At 54.7% G+C, this 19960-nt stretch overlaps 1 protein-coding gene across 2 annotated transcripts in view; it reads right to left on the bottom strand.

Annotated features, from left to right (window-relative positions):
• The window catches only part of LOC137376942 (CD151 antigen-like), a 112803-nt gene that overhangs the window by 75510 nt on the left and 17333 nt on the right, over positions 1-19960 (bottom strand). For both annotated transcript variants that reach the window (XM_068045910.1, XM_068045909.1), the window contains exon 2: positions 16946-17047. In XM_068045910.1, coding sequence (XP_067902011.1) covers positions 16946-17029 — 84 coding nt within the window. In that variant the 5' untranslated portion in view covers positions 17030-17047. The remainder of the gene's footprint in view (positions 1-16945; positions 17048-19960) is intronic.

Below are 19960 nucleotides of genomic sequence, written 5' to 3' on the forward strand. Positions count from 1 at the left end.
ATTCAGGCATTCCTGGCTGACCATGTACAGATCTCAGAATTCAGAGAGCCCGTGCACACTTACCTCCTCATTGGCACAGTGCAGAGAGTGCACTAATTACACAAGCATTCACCATGGCAGACTAGATTCTATCACATACACCCAGCCACAGAATGTGGCACCGCATCATTTTCACTGTGGTGCTCTTTACCTGAGCTGGAAACAACTGCTCCTCTACCTTCCCCCAGCATAGACCGAATGGAGGTGAGAGCTTATTAATCACCTCTCCCTCTCCATGGGGCACAGTTAGATACAGAAGAAAGCTCCCTCTAAACTGAGATACAGAGTAAAGCTCCCTCTACACTGTCCATCAAACACTCCTAGGACAGGTACAGCATGGGATTGGCTGGAGAGATGGAAGCACTTCCTGTGTGTAATCAGGGGGAGCAACAGCACCTGTGCTACTGAAACAGCAACTGGAATGGAGAGAAGACTGGAGTAACTGGAGAGTGGAGACGGAGTAACTGGAGCAGACGGAGTAACTGGAGAGTGGAGACGGAGTAACTGGAGAGAGGAGACTGGAGTAACTGGAGAGAGGAGACTGGAGTAACTGGAGAGAGGAGACGGAGTAACTGGACAGAGCAGACTGGAGTAACTGGAGAGAGGAGACTGGAGTAACTGGAGAGAGGAGACGGAGTAACTGGAGAGTGCAGACTGGAGTAACTGGAGAGTTGATACTGGAGTAACTGGAGAGAGGAGACTGGTGTAACTGGAGAGAGGAGACTGGTGTAACTGGAGAGAGGAGAGTGGAGTAACTGGAGAGTGGAGAGTGGAGTAACTGGAGAGTTGACACTGGAGTAACTGGAGAGTTGACACTGGAGTAACTGGAGAGAGGAGACTGGTGTAACTGGAGAGAGGAGACTGGTGTAACTAGAGAGTGGAGAGTGGAGTAACTGGATAGTGAAGAGTGGAGTAACTGGAGAGTGGAGAGTGGAGTAACTGGAGAGTGGAGTAACTGGAGAGAGGAGACTGGTGTAACTGGAGAGAGAAGAGTGGAGTAACTGGAGAGAGGAGACTGCAGTAACTGGAGAGTGGAGACTGGAATAACTGGAGAGTGGAGACTGGAATAACTGGAGAGTGGAGAGTGGAATAACTGGAGAGTGGAGACTGGAGTAACTGGAGAGTGGAGACTGCAGTAACTGGAGAGTGGAGACTGCAGTAATTGGAGAGTGTAGAGTGGAGTAACTGGAGAGTGGAGAGTGGAGTAACTGGAGAGTTGACACTGGAGTAACTGGAGAGTGGAGAGTGGAGTAACTGGAGAGAGGAGACTGGTGTAACTGGAGAGTGGAGACTGGAGTAACTGGAGAGAGGAGACTGCAGTAACTGGAGAGTGGAGACTGGAATAACTGGAGAGTGGAGACTGGAATAACTGGAGAGTGGAGACTGGAATAACTGGAGAGTGGAGAGTGGAATAACTGGAGAGTGGAGACTGGAGTAACTGGAGAGTGGAGACTGCAGTAACTGGAGAGTGGAGACTGCAGTAATTGGAGAGTGGAGACTGGAATAACTGGAGAGTGGAGACTGGAATAACTGGAGAGTGGAGAGTGGAATAACTGGAGAGTGGAGACTGGAGTAACTGGAGAGTGGAGACTGCAGTAACTGGAGAGTGGAGACTGGAATAACTGGAGAGTGGAGAGTGGAGTAACTGGAGAGAGGAGACTGGTGTAACTGGAGAGAGGAGACTGGAGTAACTGGAGAGAGGAGACTGGAGTAACTGGAGACTGGAGTAACTGGAGAGTTGACACTGGAGTAACTAGAGAGAGGAGACTGGTGTAACTGGAGAGTGGAGAGTGGAGTAACTGGAGAGAGGAGACTGGAATAACTGGAGAGTGGAGAGTGGAATAACTGGAGAGTGGAGACTGGAGTAACTGGAGATTGGAGACTGCAGTAACTGGAGAGAGGAGACTGGTGTAACTGGAGAGAGGAGACTGGTGTAACTGGAGAGAGGAGACTGGTGTAACTGGAGAGAGGAGACTGGAGTAACTGGAGAGTGGAGACTGGAGTAACTGGAGACTGGAGTAACTGGAGAGTTGACACTGGAGTAACTAGAGAGAGGAGACTGGTGTAACTGGAGAGTGGGGAGTGGAGTAACTGGAGAGAGGAGACTGCAGTAACTGGAGAGTGGAGACTGGAATAACTGGAGAGTGGAGACTGGAATAACTGGAGAGTGGAGACTGGAGTAACTGGAGAGAGGAGACTGGTGTAACTGGAGAGAGGGGACTGGAGTAACTGGAGAGAGGAGGCTGGAGTAACTGGAGACTGGAGTAACTGGAGACTTGACACTGGAGTAACTAGAGAGAGGAGACTGGTGTAACTGGAGAGTGGAGAGTGGAGTAACTGGAGAGTGGAGAGTGGAGTAACTGGAGAGTGGAGTAACTGGAGAGAGGAGACTGGTGTAACTGGAGAGTGAAGAGTGGAGTAACTGGAGAGAGGAGACTGCAGTAACTGGAGAGTGGAGACTGGAATAACTGGAGAGTGGAGACTGGAATAACTGGAGAGTGGAGAGTGGAATAACTGGAGAGTGGAGACTGGAGTAACTGGAGAGTGGAGACTGCAGTAACTGGAGAGTGGAGACTGCAGTAATTGGAGAGTGTAGAGTGGAGTAACTGGAGAGTGGAGAGTGGAGTAACTGGAGAGTTGACACTGGAGTAACTGGAGAGTGGAGAGTGGAGTAACTGGAGAGAGGAGACTGGTGTAACTGGAGAGTGGAGACTGGAGTAACTGGAGAGAGGAGACTGCAGTAACTGGAGAGTGGAGACTGGAATAACTGGAGAGTGGAGACTGGAATAACTGGAGAGTGGAGACTGGAATAACTGGAGAGTGGAGAGTGGAATAACTGGAGAGTGGAGACTGGAGTAACTGGAGAGTGGAGACTGCAGTAACTGGAGAGTGGAGACTGCAGTAATTGGAGAGTGGAGACTGGAATAACTGGAGAGTGGAGACTGGAATAACTGGAGAGTGGAGAGTGGAATAACTGGAGAGTGGAGACTGGAGTAACTGGAGAGTGGAGACTGCAGTAACTGGAGAGTGGAGACTGGAATAACTGGAGAGTGGAGAGTGGAGTAACTGGAGAGAGGAGACTGGTGTAACTGGAGAGAGGAGACTGGAGTAACTGGAGAGAGGAGACTGGAGTAACTGGAGACTGGAGTAACTGGAGAGAGGAGACTGCAGTAACTGGAGAGTGGAGACTGGTGTAACTGGAGAGAGGAGACTGGAGTAACTGGAGAGTGGAGAGTGGAGTAACTGGAGAGAGGAGACTGGTGTAACTGGAGAGAGGAGACTGGAGTAACTGGAGAGAGGAGACTGGAGTAACTGGAGACTGGAGTAACTGGAGAGTTGACACTGGAGTAACTAGAGAGAGGAGACTGGTGTAACTGGAGAGTGGAGAGTGGAGTAACTGGAGAGAGGAGACTGGAATAACTGGAGAGTGGAGAGTGGAATAACTGGAGAGTGGAGACTGGAGTAACTGGAGATTGGAGACTGCAGTAACTGGAGAGAGGAGACTGGTGTAACTGGAGAGAGGAGACTGGTGTAACTGGAGAGAGGAGACTGGTGTAACTGGAGAGAGGAGACTGGAGTAACTGGAGAGTGGAGACTGGAGTAACTGGAGACTGGAGTAACTGGAGAGTTGACACTGGAGTAACTAGAGAGAGGAGACTGGTGTAACTGGAGAGTGGGGAGTGGAGTAACTGGAGAGAGGAGACTGCAGTAACTGGAGAGTGGAGACTGGAATAACTGGAGAGTGGAGACTGGAATAACTGGAGAGTGGAGACTGGAGTAACTGGAGAGAGGAGACTGGTGTAACTGGAGAGAGGGGACTGGAGTAACTGGAGAGAGGAGGCTGGAGTAACTGGAGACTGGAGTAACTGGAGACTTGACACTGGAGTAACTAGAGAGAGGAGACTGGTGTAACTGGAGAGTGGAGAGTGGAGTAACTGGAGAGTGGAGAGTGGAGTAACTGGAGAGTGGAGTAACTGGAGAGAGGAGACTGGTGTAACTGGAGAGTGAAGAGTGGAGTAACTGGAGAGAGGAGACTGCAGTAACTGGAGAGTGGAGACTGGAATAACTGGAGAGTGGAGACTGGAATAACTGGAGAGTGGAGAGTGGAATAACTGGAGAGTGGAGACTGGAGTAACTGGAGAGTGGAGACTGCAGTAACTGGAGAGTGGAGACTGCAGTAATTGGAGAGTGCAGAGTGGAGTAACTGGAGAGTGGAGAGTGGAGTAACTGGAGAGTTGACACTGGAGTAACTGGAGAGTGGAGAGTGGAGTAACTGGAGAGAGGAGACTGGAGTAACTGGAGAGAGGAGACTGGAATAACTGGAGAGAGGAGACTGGTGTAACTGGAGAGAAGAGACTGGTGTAACTGGAGAGAGGAGACTGGTGTAACTGGAGAGAGGAGACTGGACTAACTGGAGAGTGGAGACTGGAGTAACTGGAGACTGGAGTAACTGGAGAGTTGACACTGGAGTAACTAGAGAGAGGAGACTGGTGTAACTGGAGAGTGGAGAGTGGAGTAACTGGAGAGAGGAGACTGCAGTAACTGGAGAGTGGAGACTGGAATAACTGGAGAGTGGAGACTGGAATAACTGGAGAGTGGAGACTGGAATAACTGGAGAGTGGAGAGTGGAATAACTAGAGAGTGGAGACTGGAGTAACTGGAGAGTGGAGACTGCAGTAACTGGAGAGTGGAGACTGCAGTAATTGGAGAGTGGAGAGTGGAGTAACTGGAGAGAGGAGACTGGTGTAACTGGAGAGAGGAGACTGGAGTAACTGGAGAGAGGAGACTGGAGTAACTGGAGACTGGAGTAACTGGAGAGTTGACACTGGAGTAACTAGAGAGAGGAGACTGGTGTAACTGGAGAATGGAGAGTGGAGTAACTGGAGAGTGGAGACTGGAATAACTGGAGAGTGGAGACTGGAATAACTGGAGAGTGGAGAGTGGAATAACTGGAGAGTGGAGACTGGAGTAACTGGAGAGTGGAGACTGCAGTAACTGGAGAGTGGAGACTGCAGTAACTGGAGAGTGGAGACTGGAGTAACTGGAGAGTGGAAACTGGAGTAACTGGAGAGTGAAGACTGGAGTAACTGGAGAGAGGAGTAACTGGAGAGTGGAGACTGGAGTAACTGAAGAGTGGAGACTGGTGAAACTGGAGAGTGGAGACTGGAGTAACTGGAGAGAGGAGACTGGAGTAACTGGAGAGAGGAGACTGGAGTAACTGGAGAGAGGAGACTGGAATAACTGGAGAGAGGAGACTGGAGTAACTGGAGAGAGGAGACTGGTGTAACTGGAGAGTGGAGACTGGAGTAACTGGAGACTGGAGTAACTGGAGAGTTGACACTGGAGTAACTAGAGAGAGGAGACTGGTGTAACTGGAGAGTGGGGAGTGGAGTAACTGGAGAGAGGAGACTGCAGTAACTGGAGAGTGGAGACAGGAATAACTGGAGAGTGGAGACTGGAATAACTGGAGAGAGGAGACTGGTGTAACTGGAGAGAGGGGACTGGAGTAACTGGAGAGAGGAGGCTGGAGTAACTGGAGACTGGAGTAACTGGAGAGTTGACACTGGAGTAACTAGAGAGAGGAGACTGGTGTAACTGGAGAGTGGAGAGTGGAGTAACTGGAGAGTGGAGAGTGGAGTAACTGGAGAGTGGAGTAACTGGAGAGAGGAGACTGGTGTAACTGGAGAGTGAAGAGTGCAGTAACTGGAGAGAGGAGACTGCAGTAACTGGAGAGTGGAGACTGGAATAACTGGAGAGTGGAGACTGGAATAACTGGAGAGTGGAGAGTGGAATAACTGGAGAGTGGAGACTGGAGTAACTGGAGAGTGGAGACTGCAGTAACTGGAGAGTGGAGACTGCAGTAATTGGAGAGTGCAGAGTGGAGTAACTGGCGAGTGGAGAGTGGAGTAACTGGAGAGTTGACACTGGAGTAACTGGAGAGTGGAGAGTGGAGTAACTGGAGAGAGGAGACTGGTGTAACTGGAGAGTGGAGACTGGAGTAACTGGAGAGAGGAGACTGGAGTAACTGGAGAGAGGAGACTGGAATAACTGGAGAGAGGAGACTGGTGTAACTGGAGAGAGGAGACTGGTGTAACTGGAGAGAGGAGACTGGAGTAACTGGAGAGTGGAGACTGGAGTAACTGGAGAGTGGAGACTGGAGTAACTGGAGACTGGAGTAACTGGAGAGTTGACACTGGAGTAACTAGAGAGAGGAGACTGGTGTAACTGGAGAGTGGAGAGTGGAGTAACTGGAGAGAGGAGACTGCAGTAACTGGAGAGTGGAGACTGGAATAACTGGAGAGTGGAGACTGGAATAACTGGAGAGTGGAGAGTGGAATAACTGGAGAGTGGAGACTGGAGTAACTGGAGAGTGGAGACTGCAGTAACTGGAGAGTGGAGACTGCAGTAATTGGAGAGTGGAGAGTGGAGTAACTGGAGAGAGGAGACTGGTGTAACTGGAGAGAGGTGACTGGAGTAACTGGACAGAGGAGACTGGAGTAACTGGAGACTGGAGTAACTGGAGAGTTGACACTGGAGTAACTAGAGAGAGGAGACTGGTGTAACTGGAGAGTGGAGAGTGGAGTAACTGGAGAGAGGAGACTGCAGTAACTGGAGAGTGGAGACTGGAATAACTGGAGAGTGGAGACTGGAATAACTGGAGAGTGGAGACTGGAATAACTGGAGAGTGGAGAGTGGAATAACTGGAGAGTGGAGACTGGAGTAACTGGAGAGTGGAGACTGCAGTAACTGGAGAGTGGAGACTGGAGTAACTGGAGAGTGAAGACTGGAGTAACTGGAGAGAGGAGTAACTGGAGAGTGGAGACTGGAGTAACTGAAGAGTGGAGACTGGAGTAACTGGAGAGAGGAGACTGGAGTAACTGGAGAGAGGAGACTGGAATAACTGGAGAGAGGAGACTGGAGTAACTGGAGAGAGGAGACTGGTGTAACTGGAGAGAGGAGACTGGAGTAACTGGAGAGTGGAGACTGGAGTAACTGGAGACTGGAGTAACTGGAGAGTTGACACTGGAGTAACTAGAGAGAGGAGACTGGTGTAACTGGAGAGTGGGGAGTGGAGTAACTGGAGAGAGGAGACTGCAGTAACTGGAGAGTGGAGACTGGAATAACTGGAGAGTGGAGACTGGAATAACTGGAGAGTGGAGAGTGGAATAACTGGAGAGTGGAGAGTGGAATAACTGGAGAGTGGAGACTGGAGTAACTGGAGAGTGGAGACTGCAGTAACTGGAGAGTGGAGACTGCAGTAATTGGAGAGTGGAGAGTGGAGTAACTGGAGAGAGGAGACTGGTGTAACTGGAGAGAGGGGACTGGAGTAACTGGAGGGAGGAGGCTGGAGTAACTAGAGAGAGGAGACTGGTGTAACTGGAGAGTGGAGAGTGGAGTAACTGGAGAGAGGAGACTGCAGTAACTGGAGAGTGGAGACTGCAGTAACTGGAGAGTGGAGACTGGAATAACTGGAGAGTGGAGGCTGGAATAACTGGAGAGTGGAGGCTGGAATAACTGGAGAGTGGAGACTGGAGTAACTGGAGAGTGGAGACTGGAGTAACTGGAGAGTGGAGACTGCAGTAACTGGAGAGTGGAGACTGCAGTAACTGGAGAGTGGAGACTGCAGTAATTGGAGAGTGGAGAGTGGAGTAACTGGAGAGTGGAGACTGGAATAACTGGAGAGTGGAGGCTGGAATAACTGGAGAGTGGAGGCTGGTGTAACTGGAGAGTGGAGACTGCAGTAACTGGAGAGTGGAGACTCGAGTAACTGGAGAGTGAAGACTGGAGTAACTGGAGAGAGGAGTAACTGGAGAGAGGAGTAACTGGAGAGTGGAGACTGGAGTAACTGAAGAGTGGTGACTGGTGTAACTGGAGAGTGGAGAGTGGAGTAACTGGAGAGTGGAGACTGGTGTAACTGAAGAGTGGAGTAACTGGAGAGTGGAGACTGGTGCAACTGGAGAGTGGAGACTGGTGTAACTGGAGAGTGGAGTATCTGGAGAGTGGAGTAACTGGAGAGTGGAGACTGGTGTAACTGGAGAGTGGAGACTGGTGTAACTGGAGAGTGGAGAGTGGAGTAACTGGAGAGTGGAGACTGGTGTAACTGGAGAGTGGAGTAACTGGAGAGTGGAGACTGGTGCAACTGGAGAGTGGAGTATCTGGAGAGTGGAGTAACTGGAGAGTGGAGACTGGTGTAACTGGAGAGTGGAGAGTGGAGTAACTGGAGAGTGGAGACTGGTGCAACTGGAGAGTGGAGACTGGTGTAACTGGAGAGTGGAGTAACTGGAGAGTGGAGACTGGTGTAACTGGAGAGTGGAGACTGGAGTAACTGGAGAGAGGAGACTGGTGTAACTGGAGAGTGGAGACTGGAATAACTGGAGAGAGGAGACTGGAGTAACTGGAGAGAGGAGACTGGTGTAACTGGAGAGAGGAGACTGGTGTAACTGGAGAGAGGAGACTGGTGTAACTGGAGAGAGGAGGCTGGAGTAACTGGAGACTGGAGTAACTGGAGAGTTGACACTGGAGTAACTAGAGTGAGGAGACTGGTGTAACTGGAGAGTGGAGAGTGGAGTAACTGGAGAGAGGAGACTGCAGTAACTGGAGAGTGGAGACTGGAATAACTGGAGAGTGGAGACTGGAATAACTGGAGAGTGGAGACTGGAATAACTGGAGAGTGGAGAGTGGAATAACTGGAGAGTGGAGACTGGAGTAACTGGAGAGTGGAGACTGCAGTAACTGGAGAGTGGAGACTGCAGTAATTGGAGAGTGGAGAGTGGAGAGTGGAGTAAATGGAGAGAGGAGACTGGTGTAACTGGAGAGAGGAGACTGGAGTAACTGGAGACTGGAGTAACTGGAGAGTTGACACTGGAGTAACTAGAGAGAGGAGACTGGTGTAACTGGAGAGTGGAGAGTGGAGTAACTGGAGAGAGGAGACTGCAGTAACTGGAGAGTGGAGACTGGAATAACTGGAGAGTGGAGACTGGAATAACTGGAGAGTGGAGACTGGAATAACTGGAGAGTGGAGAGTGGAATAACTGGAGAGTGGAGACTGGAGTAACTGGAGAGTGGAGACTGCAGTAACTGGAGAGTGGAGACTGGAGTAACTGGAGAGTGAAGTCTGGAGTAACTGGAGAGAGGAGTAACTGGAGAGTGGAGACTGGAGTAACTGAAGAGTGGAGACTGGTGTAACTGGAGAGTGGAGACTGGAGTAACTGGAGAGAGGAGACTGGAGTAACTGGAGAGAAGAGACTGGAATAACTGGAGAGAGGAGACTGGAGTAACTGGAGAGAGGAGACTGGAGTAACTGGAGACTGGAGTAACTAGAGAGAGGAGACTGGTGTAACTGGAGAGTGGAGAGTGGAGTAACTGGAGAGTGGAGACTGCAGTAACTGGAGAGTGGAGACTGGAATAACTGGAGAGTGGAGGCTGGAATAACTGGAGAGTGGAGGCTGGAATAACTGGAGAGTGGAGAGTGGAATAACTGGAGAGTGGAGACTGGAGTAACTGGAGAGTGGAGACTGCAGTAACTGGAGAGTGGAGACTGCAGTCACTGGAGAGTGGAGACTGCAGTAATTGGAGAGTGAAGAGTGGAGTAACTGGAGAGTGGAGACTGGAATAACTGGAGAGTGGAGACTGGTGTAACTGGAGAGTGGAGACTGCAGTAACTGGAGAGTGGAGACTCGAGTAACTGGAGAGTGAAGACTGGAGTAACTGGAGAGAGGAGTAACTGGAGAGAGGAGTAACTGGAGAGTGGAGACTGGTGTAACTGGAGAGTGGAGTAACTGGAGAGTGGAGACTGGTGTTACTGGAGAGTGGAGTAACTGGAGAGTGGAGACTGGTGCAACTGGAGAGTGGAGACTGGTGTAACTGGAGAGTGGAGTATCTGGAGAGTGGAGTAACTGGAGAGTGGAGACTGGTGTAACTGGAGAGTGGAGACTGGTGTAACTGGAGAGTGGAGAGTGGAGTAACTGGAGAGTGGAGACTGGTGTAACTGGAGAGTGGAGTAACTGGAGAGTGGAGACTGGTGCAACTGGAGAGTGGAGACTGGTGTAACTGGAGAGTGGAGTATCTGGAGAGTGGAGTAACTGGAGAGTGGAGACTGGTGTAACTGGAGAGTGGAGAGTGGAGTAACTGGAGAGTGGAGACTGCAACTGGAGAGTGGAGACTGGTGTAACTGGAGAGTGGAGTAACTGGAGAGTGGAGACTGGTGTAACTGGAGAGTGGAGAGTGGAGTAATTGCAGAGAGGAGAGTGGAGTAACTGGAGAGTGGAGACTGGTGTAACTGGAGAGTGGAGAGTGGAGTAACTGGAGAGTGGAGACTGGTGTAACTGGAGAGTGGAGAAAGGCCAAGTGAATCCATTGCAAGGAGGCAGAAAGGCCGCAATTCTTTTTGGAGAGGTGGGTGTTAGAGCACCTGAAAGACTCTTTTTTTGGACTGCTTGGGGGAGGGAGAAGACGCCTGAAGATTCACAGGTGGGGCTGCCAAAACCTGTAGGGGGCCCCTGTATTTGTATTGGTGCTGATTTCCATCCTGCACACAGGGAGCTCCCTCCCCATCCCAACTGTCTGCTCAGGACAGCTGGAGTTTCCCGGATGATGACAGTCTTTATGAAAAATCGAAAGAGGGTGGTACCGGGCAGCTCCAGCCGTCCCGGGCGAAGAAGCCTCCCCCAACTGGAAGTTTTGGGCTGACTTTATTCAGGTGCTCCAACAAGCAGTTTGAGCAAACATCCCTTGCAGCCTTTCTCTCCCTTCCTCCACTCAATCACTTATCCACCCCTTTTCCTTTACCTTCCTACCTCTATCCTCCTTTACTCCCACACCATTTTGTTTAAAGTTTATTTTTTGTTTAAATCGTGTTATTTGCTTTGTTTGTTCGGGGTGGGCGTGGCTCTTCAACCCCATGGCAAGCCCTTCTTCACCGGTGGTGGGGCCCGACCGCAGCTGCTGCAACTGCTCCTGTCGACCCGTCACCTTTTGAACTAATAACATCTAAGCATGGTTTCAAGAGCGACATCCACCCGAACATGACGATAGAGGCATGCGTGAAAGCAATGGCCGAGGTTGTTGGCCCCTCGGTCATTGTTCCTGCCTCTAAAATGTATGGGAAGGCTGTGTTTTTCCTGAAGACTGAGTGGGCCGTGTCCCTGGCCCTGAGCAAGGGGCTCACCGTGGGCAGGACCTTTCTGCCAGTGGACCCCCTGGAGGCCACTGCACAGTGGGTCACTTTGTCAAATGTCCTGCCCTTCATTCCTGGTGAGCTCCTCCTTCCCCACCTGCACCATCTGGGGGAGGTAAAGACAGGGCTCACCCCAGTCCCCCTCAGCCTTCAGGAGAACAGCCTCTGGCATGTATATATACTCCTTCCGCCGTCAGCTCTTTATGTAGCTGGCGCGGGAGGAGATAACAGCGGGCCAATTTAGTGCTGAGTTCCAAGGGGCAGCCTACCGCGTCTTCTGGACCTCGGACTGGACACAGTGCCATGCCTGCAAGGGGGTGGGGCATGTTAGGAAGAGCTGCCCCAATCTCCGCTGCACCACCTCCTACTCCTGCAACAACCACCGCTCAGGCAGGTCCGGAGGCAGTGGTTTTCTTGGTCTCCAGTGGAAAGGGGGAGACCCGTCCGGGTGGAAGGAAGGCGCAAAGCAAAGCAAAACACCCGAAGGCGCGCCCCCTGGATACGGAAAAAGTCCTGAGCCTGAGCTCCGCCCTAAGGCTGATCCAGGGGAGCCCACCTGCCCAGTGTATGAGCTCGGGCCCAAGAAATCTGGGCACGGGGGACGGGGAGGGAGAAGCAGAAACCTCTACTGAGATGGAGGTCTCTGAACCTCCGCGCCCCTCTCACAACAAGAGGAGGAGACGTCCCTCCTATGAGGAGGGACATAAGTTGCAGGGTTCATCTCCTGACGCGGGTACTCAGGCTCCCCCCGCCACAAGCCCCGTGTGGGCCGAAAGCCCTGGGCGGGAACCCTCTGTCCCTCCGGATGGAGGGGGGAAGAGATGGCTTTGGGAACTACCGGGGAGGGGAGCCCGCCCATGGTGGGAGTGCCTGTGGACCCCCGGGAGAAAACATTACTTTGGCCGATGGGTCGGGTGTCTTGGGTGGGGGCGAGACCTGTGAGCGTCAACCCTCCCAGCAGCCTGACGCTGCCACCTAGGATATACCCGACCCAGAGGCCAATTTGTGTAATTCCCCGTCTGCTGGGACTGTGGGTGCTGGCGGGGCGGTAGATGGCCTTCTCTCTCCGCCTCAAGTCCCGGCTCCAGCTGAATTTCCAGAGTCGGCAACTACCGTCTCCCCTGGACCGCTCACTGGCCTGGGGACAGAGGTGGAGGGGGGTCCTGAACTGCTGGCGCTTATCGGCTCCAGTTCCATTCATGAACCCAGAGAAGACTCCTCTGCCATCGATCCTGGTGTCGAGATTGTGACGGAGGCGGGACCAGCTGCCGCGTCCGGGACGCCTGTCCCACAGCGTTTGGTGGGTGTGTTAGCTGCTGGCGCTGACGGCCCGACGTAGGATGGGGACTCAGTGTGGGGCACGGAGGACGACCTTGAATCCATCACCAGTGAGGCGGTGGGCTCCCTCGTCCCTCTTAACCCCACAGCGGAACTCCGGGAATTCCTCGTGGCATGCAGGTGTTGCCGCAATAAAGTTCAGCTGGCCCTCGGCCGATGGTCGAAACTGGCGCTGATCATCCGGTCCGTCTGTGCCGCCCTCAACAAGGTGGGGAAGGGCATGGGTGTGAAACTGGTTGAGTGGTGCTGATTTAAAGCGTTCTCAGTGTAATGCTGGGGGAGTGGAAGGTGAGGTGCGCTTTTGCTCCCTCCTCACAGTAAGGTGTTGGTGACGGGTTCTAAGTACTTTGGACATGAAGATAACCATAGCCAGCCTCAACATCAATGGTAGCAGGGGGTCTCACCACAGACTTCATAATCACTCAGTCCTCAGGGAAGGGAGATATGCGGTGAGTTTTCTGCAGGAAACCCACACTGTTCCGGGATACGAAGCCACCCGGAGTGGCCGGGTGGGGTCTACATGAGTCACCTCACTCCTATTCCTAGTGGGGTGGCTATCTTGTTGGCCCTGACTTTCCAGCCGGAGATCTTGGGGCTCAAGAAGCTTGTGCTGGGCCGTTTACACCACCTGGTCGTTCGCCTGGGTAGCGTGCTGCTCCACTTTGTGAACGTGTACGCGCCCAGGCCCAGCGCGTTGAAAGCGCGCTTCCTTAAAGAAATGTCCGCTCTCTTGAGCTCTATCGATAGCGGCGAGTGCATCATCTGCAGGGGGGATTTTAACTGCACCCTCGAGGTGGGGAATCGCTCCGGTCCCCAGCGTGGAGAAGTTGAGGGAACTGATCTGACTCCCACATCTCGGCGGCCTCCATGCGGCTGGTGCCGTGCTCGGACCACCACCTGGTGTGGGCAGAGTTCACTGTGCTCTGCATGCGGGTGGGGTCCGCGTACTGGCATTTTAACAACCGGCTGCTGGAGGACAAGCGATTTCAGGACTCGTTCCGTTAATTCTGGGCCGACTGGAGAAGGAAGTGGAGGGATTCCCCTCCTTGAGGCTATGGTGGGATGTGGGCAAGACTCACATCCGTGTCTTCTGTCAGGAGTAGGCAAAGGGGTCGACCAAGAGGCAGGAAGCCGAGATCGGGCGCCTAGAGAGGGAGGTGCTCGACTTGGTGTCCCGCCTTGGTCATGTCGTCGCGGACCCGGCCCTGTGGCACGTGCAGCTCGTAGGATCCCGAGGTGCGTACGTGAGGTCGGGGATCCAGATTCTGGAAGATTTGGACTACGCCTGACCCTTCTTCTACTTGCTGGAAAAATGGCAGGGGTCCGTAAGCAGCTCATCGAGCTGCTTGCCGACAACGGATCCTCAATCACGGATCCAGAGGGAATGGGCCTCCTGGTCCACACCTATTATGGTGCGTTGTTCTCTCTGGATCCGTCCAGCGAGGACGTGCTCAGAGTTTTGTGGATGGACCTGCCGAAGGTTAGCCCGGAGGGTGCCGAAGAATTGAAGGCTCCGCTCACGCCGGAGCTGGTCCAGCGCCCTCCACCAGCTCTCGAGGGTCAAATCCCCAGCGCTAGACGGGCTGACCGTGGCATTCCTCAGGGCGTTCTGGGACATCCTGGGGAATGATTACATGCGGGTCCTGAGGGAAGGCCTGGTGACCGGGGAGATGCCCGTCTCATGGCGCAAGGCGCTCATTGTCCTTCTGTCGAAGAGGGACGATCTCCGCTTGCTTAAAAACTGGCGTCTGGTCTCCTTCCTCAGCACAGATTATAAGATCTTTGCCCGGGCTACGTCTACCCGCCTGGGCTCCATGCTGGCCCACATGATCTACCCCGACCTGTCCTACACGGTCCTGGGCTGGTCCATCCAGACCAACATCCACCTGGTCTGGGACCTGATTCATCTTTCCCAGAGGACTGGTCTGTCGGTCGCCTTTCTCTCCCTCGAACAGGAGAAGGCGTTCGACAGGGTGGATCACGAATACTTTTTCGGGATTCTGCGCGCATTCGGACTCGGGCAGCATTTTGTGGCCCGAATCCGACCTTTGTACCGCCGCAGAGTGTCTGGTCAAAGTTAACGGGTCCTCGATGGCACCCCTTCGCTTTGTGAGAGGAGTGCATCAGGGATGCCCCATGTCCGGCCAATTGTATACCATCTGCATGGAGCCGTTCCTGTGCCTGCTTCGCAGGAGGTTGACGGGTTTGGCTCTGCGCGAGCCGGCCATGCAGGTCGTCCTGTCGGCTTACGCAGATGACGCGCTCCTCGTGGTCACAGATCCCGTTAACGTGCGGAGGATACGCAACTGCCAGCAGACCTTTTCTGCCGTGTCTTCCACAAGGATCAATTGAGAGAAATGTTCCGGGCTCCTGGTGGGCCAGTGGCGGGTGGACTTCCTACCGGAGGAGTTAACACCTTTTGGTGGAGCACCACGCACCTCCCCTAACTGGGAGTCCACCTTAGCCCCGCTGAGGAAGCCTGGCCAGCAAACTGGCAGGAGTTGGAGGCGAAAGTCACCACTCGGCTGGGGCGCTGGACAGGACTGCTCCGAGTGCTTTCTGCAGAGGCCGAGCGGTGGTCATAAACCAACTGGTAGCCTCGATGCTGTGGTACCGGTTGGTCACTTTGGCCCCACCCCCTGCATTCGCCACCAAGATCCAGAAGAAGCTTGTCGATTTCTTCTGGGGCAAGAGGAAACACTGGGTCTCTGCCGCAGTCCTGAGTCTCCCGATTGAGGAGGGTGGCCAGTCACTGGTGTACGTCCACACCCAGACTGCGACTCTCTGCCTTCGGACCCTGCAGTGATACCTGTATGTCCAGCATCCTTCCAGATGGTGGGCACTGGCGACGTATTTTTTCCGCCAGTGTCACTGCCTTCAACACAACACGCAGCTCCTGGCGGAGACCGTTAGACCCGCCTCTCTGAGGGAGTTGCCTGTCTTTTACCGGGATCTATTCCGAGTCTGGAACATGGTCTCCTCCAGTCAAGGCGCTCCCCCGCCAGCGGAGGAGAGCGCCTCGGCTGTCCGGGCAGCCGGCTCCAGGGACGGACCGGCGGGCCGAGGAGTAGCCGAGGCCCCTGGGACGCCCCTCACTGCAGATGATGAGGGGGCTCGGGAGTGCTCCCAGCCGAGCAGACTCCCGCTCAGCCAGAACAGCTCATCGGACCCAGGCCCCAAAACCCTTCTCGGGAGCCGGTCACGCACTACCCGAGCCGCCTCTCGGAAATGCCCTCCGTGCCATTCCAATTGGCACAGAGGGGTTTCCTGTACGGGCTGTTCCTGCACACTCTCCACTTCCTCGCCCTCATCAGCCAGCCAGACACGCACTGGCGGTCTGTGTTGCGATCTGGCGGTGAGGGGAAACCCCGATGGAGGTCTCTCTACGCGGGATTCCTCCCCCTTTACATTGGGGACCTGGGGTGGAGGGTGTTGCACAGGGCAGTCCCGTGCAATAGACTTTTAAGTAGGTTCACGGACTCCCAGGCCGCCTGTACTTTCTGCAGCCTGGATGAGACCGTGTTTCATGTATATATGGAGTGTGCGAGGTTGCAGCCCCTGTTCGAATATTTAAAGGGGCTGCTCCTCAAGTTCTGGCTGCACTTCAGCCCCACGCTCCTGATCTGTGAGCACCCGGTGCGGAAGTGCGCGGGCCGGGAGGAGGATCTCCTCGTCGGTCTGCTCCTGGGCCTAGCCAAGGTGGCAATTCACAGGTCCAGGCTGTGGGCCGTTGGGGGGTCCGTCCACTCTGATTGCCTGCCCCTCTTCGCGCCCGGGTGTCCCTGGAGAAGGAGCATGCAGTGTCCGGCGGTACACTTGAGGCCTTCCGCGACCGGTGAGCACCGCAGGGACTGGAGTGCATCATCGACGCCAAGAATATAATTTTTATTTGAGTTTTTGGTTTATTTATTCGATTTTAATAAAGTTATTTAAAAAATATATGTAAAGGGGGCCTGAGGAATAAAGGCCCCCTCCACATAACATACATAAAAGGGGCCTGGGGTATAAAGGCCTTCTCAAAATGAAAAAAAAACGGGGTTAGATACAGAGTAAAGCTCTCTCTACACTGTCCCATCAAACACTCCCAGGACAGCCATCTCTAGCCACCAATAGACATAATACCCAACCACCCCATGAACAAACCAATCTCCCTGCACCAACACACTGCTTCACCTTGTCATTACCCCCGGCAGAGGGAAGACTCTGCCCCTTGCCCACTGGTAGCCCCCCCTCCTCCCACATTGAGTACCAGAGTCCCACTGGCAGCCCTCACCACCACATTGTGTACTAGTGCCCCATTTGCAGACCCCTCCCCCCTCCCCCACACTGGGTACTAGTGTCCCATTAGCAGCCCCCTCCCCCCCACCCCCACTCCCCAGGCCTCAGCCTCACCCAGAAGAAGAAGTTGAAGATGAAGAGCAGGTACTTAAGGCAGATGGTGCCACAGGTATCATTCTTCTCAATGTATTCGCCCATCGTGATTTCCTGCTCGCTCTGTGAAAAGGACAGAATTTAACAATGAATCTTCTGTCTTACTTCAGTCCGTGTCCCTTGAACATAATATACGACAGAAAGTTTCCCACTAAAACCACACAATCCATGCTGTACCCGAACAAATACAGCTCAAAATCCACAACCCCACACTACCACCCCCCCCCCCCACCCCACCCTGTACAGTAACAGGAGGGTCCGACACCCCCTCCCCCACCCTGTATACTAACAGGAGGGTCCCGCATACCCTCCCCCACCCTGTACAGTAACAGGAAGGTCCCACACCCCCTCCCCACCCTGTACAGTAACAGGAGGGTCCCACACCCCCTCCCCCACCCTGTATACTAACAGGAGGGTCCCGCACACCCTCCCCCACCCTGTACAGTAACAGGAAGGTCCCGCACCTCCTCCCCCACCCTGTACAGTAACAGGAGGGTCCCACTGCCCCTCCCCCACCCTGTACAGTAACAGGAGGGTCCTGCACCCCCTCCCCAACCCTGTACAGTAACAGGAGGGTCCCACTGCCCCTCCCCCACCCTGTACAGTAACAGGAGGGTCCCACAACCCCTCCCCCACCCTGTACAACAACAGGAGGGTCCCACATCCCCTCCCCCACCCTGTACAATAACAGGAGGGTCCCACTGCCCCTCCCCCACCCTGTAAAATAACAGGAGGGTCCCACTGACCCTCCCCCACACTGTCCAGTAACAGGAGGGTCCCACTGCCCCTCCCCCACCCTGTACAGTAACAGGAGGGTCCCACTGCCCCTCCCCCACCCTGTACTATAACAGGAGGGCCCCACTGACCCTCCCCCACCCTGTACTATAACAGGAGGGCCCCACTGACCCTCCCCCACACTGTACAGTAACAGGAGGGTCCCACACCCCCTCCCCCACCCTGTACAATAACAGGAGGGTCCCACTGACCCTCCCCCACATTGTACAGTAACAGGAGGGTCCCACATCCCCTCCCCCACCCTGTACAGTAATAGGAGGGTCCCACTGCCCCTCCCCCACCCTGTAAAATCACAGGAGGGTCCCACACCCCCTCCCGCACCCTGCACAATAACAGGAGGGTCCCACTGCCCCTCCCCCACCCTGTACAGGAACAGGAGGGTCCCACATCCCCTCCCCCACCCTGTACAGTAACAGGAGGGTCCCACTGCCCCTCCCTCACCCTGTAAAATAACAGGAGGGTCCCACACCCCCTCCCCCACCTTGTACAGTAACAGGAGGGTCCCACTGCCCCTCCCCCACCCTGTAAAATAACAGGAGGGTCCCACACCCCCTTCCCCACCCTGTACAGTAACAGCAGGGTCCCACTGCCCCTCCCCCACCCTGTACAGTAACAGGAGGGTCCCACTGACCCTCCCCCACCCTGTACAGTAACAGGAGGGTCCCACACCCCCTCCCCACCCTGTACAGTAACAGGAGGGTCCCGCACCTCCTCCCCCACCCTGTACAGTAACAGGAGGGTCCCACTGCCCCTCCCCCACCCTGTACAGTAACAGGAGGGTCCCACACCCCCTCCCCCACCCTGTCCAACAACAGGAGGGTCCCACATCCCCTCCCCCACCCTGTACAATAACAGGAGGCTCCCACTGCCCCTCCCCCACCCTGTAAAATAACAGGAGGGTCCCACTGCCCCTCCCCCACCCTGTACTATAACAGGAGGGCCCCACTGACCCTCCCCCACACTGTACAGTAACAGGAGGGTCCCACGTCCCCTCCCCCACCCTGTACAGTAATAGGAGGGTCCCACTGCCCCTCCCCCACCCTGTAAAATCACAGGAGGGTCCCACACCCCCTCCCGCACCCTGCACAATAACAGGAGGGTCCCACTGCCCCTCCCCCACCCTGTACAGTAACAGGAGGGTCCCACATCCCCTCCCCCACCCTGTACAGGAACAGGAGGGTCCCACTGCCCCTCCCCCACCCTGTAAAATAACAGGAGGGTCCCACACCCCCTCCCCCACCTTGTACAGTAACAGGAGGGTCCCACATCCCCTCCCCCACCCTGTACAGTAACAGGAGGGTCCCACTGCCCCTCCCCCACCCTGTACAGTAACAGGAGGGTCCCACTGCCCCTCCCCCACCCTGGACAGTAACAGGAGGGTCCTGCACCCCCTCCCCCACCCTGTACAGTAACAGGAGGGTCCCACACCCCCTCCCCCACCCTGTACAACAACAGGAGGGTCCCACATCCCCTACCCCACCCTGTACAATAACAGGAGGGTCCCACTGACCCTCCCCCACACTGTACAGTAACAGGAGGGTCCCACATCCCCTCCCCCACCCTGTACAGTAACAGGAGGATCCCACACCCCCTCCCCCACCCTGCACAATAACAGGAGGGTCCCACTGCCCCTCCCCCACCCTGTACAGTAACAGGAGGGTCCCACATCCCCTCCCCCACCCTGTACAGTAACAGGAAGGTCCCTCTGCCCCTCCCCCACCCTGTAAAATAACAGGATGGTCCCACACCCCCTCCCCCACCTTGTACAGTAACAGGAGGGTCCCACATCCCCTCCCCCACCCTGTACAGTAACATAGGGTCCCACTGCCCCTGCCCCACCCTGTAAAATAACAGGAGGGTCCCACACCTCCTCCCCCACCTTGTACAGTAACAGGAGGGTCCCACTGCCCCTCCCCCACCCTGTACAGTAACAGGAGGGTCCCACTGCCCCTCCCCCACCCTGTACAGTAGCAGGAGGGTCCCACACCCCCCGTCCCCCACACTGTATAAAAACAGGAGGGTCCCACACCCCCTCCCCCACCCTGTACAATAACAGGAGGGTCCCACACCCCCTCCCCCACCTGTATAACAGGAGGGTCCAACACCCCCTCCCCCACCTTGTACAATAACAGGAGGGTCCCACACCTCCTCCCCCACCCTGTACAGTAACAGGAGGGTCCC

The sequence above is a fragment of the Heterodontus francisci genome, chromosome 14 (genome assembly GCF_036365525.1).
Source record: "Heterodontus francisci isolate sHetFra1 chromosome 14, sHetFra1.hap1, whole genome shotgun sequence".
NCBI classification, from domain to species: domain Eukaryota; kingdom Metazoa; phylum Chordata; class Chondrichthyes; order Heterodontiformes; family Heterodontidae; genus Heterodontus; species Heterodontus francisci.